This window comes from Tupaia chinensis, unplaced genomic scaffold (genome assembly GCF_000334495.1).
Source record: "Tupaia chinensis unplaced genomic scaffold, TupChi_1.0 Scaffold000058_1, whole genome shotgun sequence".
Lineage (NCBI taxonomy): Eukaryota > Metazoa > Chordata > Mammalia > Scandentia > Tupaiidae > Tupaia > Tupaia belangeri.
The window spans coordinates 634,902-637,819 of record NW_006159516.1 but is presented as its reverse complement, the minus strand read 5'-3'; the positions used below and the strand labels follow the sequence as shown (position 1 = coordinate 637,819).

The 2,918-nt window shown below is 41.3% G+C and overlaps 1 protein-coding gene across 1 annotated transcript in view; it reads left to right on the top strand.

Annotated features, from left to right (window-relative positions):
• Positions 1-1,445: 1,445 nt before the first annotated feature.
• Positions 1,446-2,918, top strand: part of CLEC1B (C-type lectin domain family 1 member B) — a 9,870-nt gene continuing 8,397 nt past the window's right edge. The window contains exons 1-2 of the mRNA XM_014592466.2: positions 1,446-1,668; positions 2,367-2,465. Coding sequence (XP_014447952.1) covers positions 1,605-1,668; positions 2,367-2,465 — 163 coding nt within the window. The 5' untranslated portion in view covers positions 1,446-1,604. The remainder of the gene's footprint in view (positions 1,669-2,366; positions 2,466-2,918) is intronic.

The window sequence follows — 2,918 nt, the reverse complement described above, 5'->3', positions numbered from 1 at the left end:
TCTGTCTCTCTTAGGCTTGCACACAAACCCTCTGGTATATAAGAAGATATATCTATGTTTATACACATACACATACACATGGGGTCTACTTTGGGTCAGCTGGTGGTGTGGTGGTTAAGGTAGCTGGATCCTACATGGCTGACATGTGGTTTGAGCTCTAGACTCAGCACGTGTGTGTGTGTGTGTGCCCAAAATCCCCCAAAAAAGGGAAAAATGGAGAAGGGATTATGGCAAGACCACCACTCATAGCAGGTGCTTTGTCACTTTCCTTCTCTCTCTCTCTCCCTCCCTCTCTCTCTCTCTTTCTCTCTCTCTCTCTCAGTACATGCAGCCTCTAGGGAAAAAAAAAAGCTACCTTAAAGAAAAATAGAAAACATCCTCACCGATAGTCCTACAATGAACACAACACCTAGCTTTATGTGGCTATTCTTATCAATATCTTCAATGTACTAAAATAATAGTTTAAAAGTAAATTTCATAAAGTTAAACGTGTGGAATACGTATTATATAGTGATGTGAAAGTGATTTAATTCCCAAATGTCCCCCAAATAGGTTTTCATGTAAGCATCACTATACTTGAAATTAAATGATTTCCTTGAACTAAGATTTTTTTCATTTCTGGAAATGGACATTAAAGTGTAAACATGGGGACCAGCAGTTAGTGTAATGGCTATGTCGCTGAACTCCCATGTAGTCGACCGTGGTTCAAGTCCCGGACCCGGTGGCTTAAAACTCACGCCAGGCGCATGTGCATGCGTGCCCAAGATCCCAAGAGGAAAATGGAGGAGAAGGGATTGCGGCGTGGCCATCCCCCTGGGGGGTGATTTCTCGCTTTCTGTCTCTCTGTCTCTCTCTGTCTTTCTGGCGAGCACATGCACCCTATAGCAAAAACCTCTCAAAGAATTAAATAAAGTGTAAACATGACTGAAGAACAATACAGCAAGTTACTGACTTTCTATTATTTCATTTATTTGTTTGTTTCCTTTTCACGACTAAACCTAAGGAATATGAAGCCTGACTCATGTGGAGTTTTCAAATTTTCTAAAAATAAATTCATAAAAAATATAAGGATTTGGACTAATTTTAGGTTGTTAGTAGCAATAGTCCCTTCCAACATAAGGCCATGCAACATTTAGAACTATATTAGATCGAATTACATTAGGCTTACTGCTCACCATGGGAAAAACTATGTATCTCTGGTGTTTTTATTCATGAATTTGTAACAGAAATCAGATCGTTTAAACAAAATACTTTAGACTCTGCGGGAGTGAAGATGAAGGCTGAACTTTTGTTCTTTGAAAGGACACACAGGATGGAATAAACCTTCACTCAGAGCTGAAGATAGGAAGCAGGAAACAAATGCTATATCTATTCCTTTACCACAAGTTATTATTATTTTTGTGTTTTTATGCTATGTATCTCTGAGCAGCCATGAAAGGGCTTCCTGGAAAACAAAAGACAAAAAAGTACACAACCCAACTCACATGGTTATACCCTGCCAGAGAAGGAGGATTACACACTGGTGGATATTGAAGTTCTAAGAGTGGACATTGCATTCTGCAAAATCATTGAGTTCTGAGTTCACTTGCAGTCTAAGGGAAGCCATGCAGGATGAAGATGGATACGTCACCCTGAATGTTAAATCTCGAAAACCAGCTTTCCCCTCAGGTAAGAACACCATAAGCCAATGATTTGGAAATTAATTCATGAAATGAGTCGGTCCTAGCTTTTCTTTCTTTCTTTCTTTCTTTCCTTTTTTTTTTTTTTTTTGAGATGAAGGAAAGTGCAGCTTTATTGCCTTACACAAAGCAAGGAGATCAGTCTGATGATTCTGAAAATGCCTAGCTGCCTCTTGTCTTTTTTTCTGCTAGTGAAATGATGTAATCTTCTCTCCAGCATTTGAGCAGGGTCTATGCAGGCTCACATAGATTTATTTAGAGTATAAACTGCACAGATCCAAGCAGAGAAAAGTACTAAGGCTCTTAGAGTTTCATGCTAGAGGGTGTCAAACCAAGGAGCTAAGGGGAGAGAATGTTTGGAAACTCTGTTTTCTAAGGTCAGCAAATGGGTGTGATTCTCCAGCTGTTGCTTTTTAAAGCAAAACAAAACAAAGACAAGGGCACGAGGCCTTAACTGCCAGATACATTTTGACTTGGAGAAGGAAAGTCCATTGGAGATGGGTTTGAACGAGTGGTATAGAAATGGGCCATGCTTACTGCTGATGATCTCCAAGGGAAGCAGGCGAGACCTGCCAGCGAGGCTGCTTATGTTACTTGGAGCGAGCTCAGAGGCAGAAGCAGGGGTGACACTGCCCCAGTGCTACGCCACTCTGCCGGCTCCTTGACGTTTTTATTGTATGTCTACAGTGCATCCTGCTTCTTCCTCTGTGTGGCGAGTGACGGCTTTGGTTCTGCTGGTCTCATGCATGGGGCTGGTTGCTGGACTGGTGACGCTGGGGATTATGTGTAAGTATTGACTCTTTGCGAAAAAGTTGATCTGAGAAAGGCAATATACCTAAGGTCCTGGCGTATTCCACTAAGCTTCTTCATGTCACTGTTTGGCTATTTGCACTACTCCAGCCACCCCGTACATAACTGCCAGAGTATTCTCAATAAAGAAGACTTCTGACATGTCCTAATTAAAATCACTCCTAATTTTTTTTATTAATTAAAGTTATTTTCGAGAATGTAAAACTGGCTTTTAAGTTCCTCCTTAAGGGTTGGCTCCATAGTGCAGAAACTAAGCACTGCTCCGAGGAAGCCAGATCACTTATGGCTGACAAGAGTTCAAGTCCTGGCTCTGGTAGCTAGAAAAACACATTTGACATGTCCATGCACAGGAGATCCAGAATTGGAGAAACAAGAATTGTGACATGACCAGGCCCCGTTGAGGGGTGCATTCACATGTTCTCTCTTTCC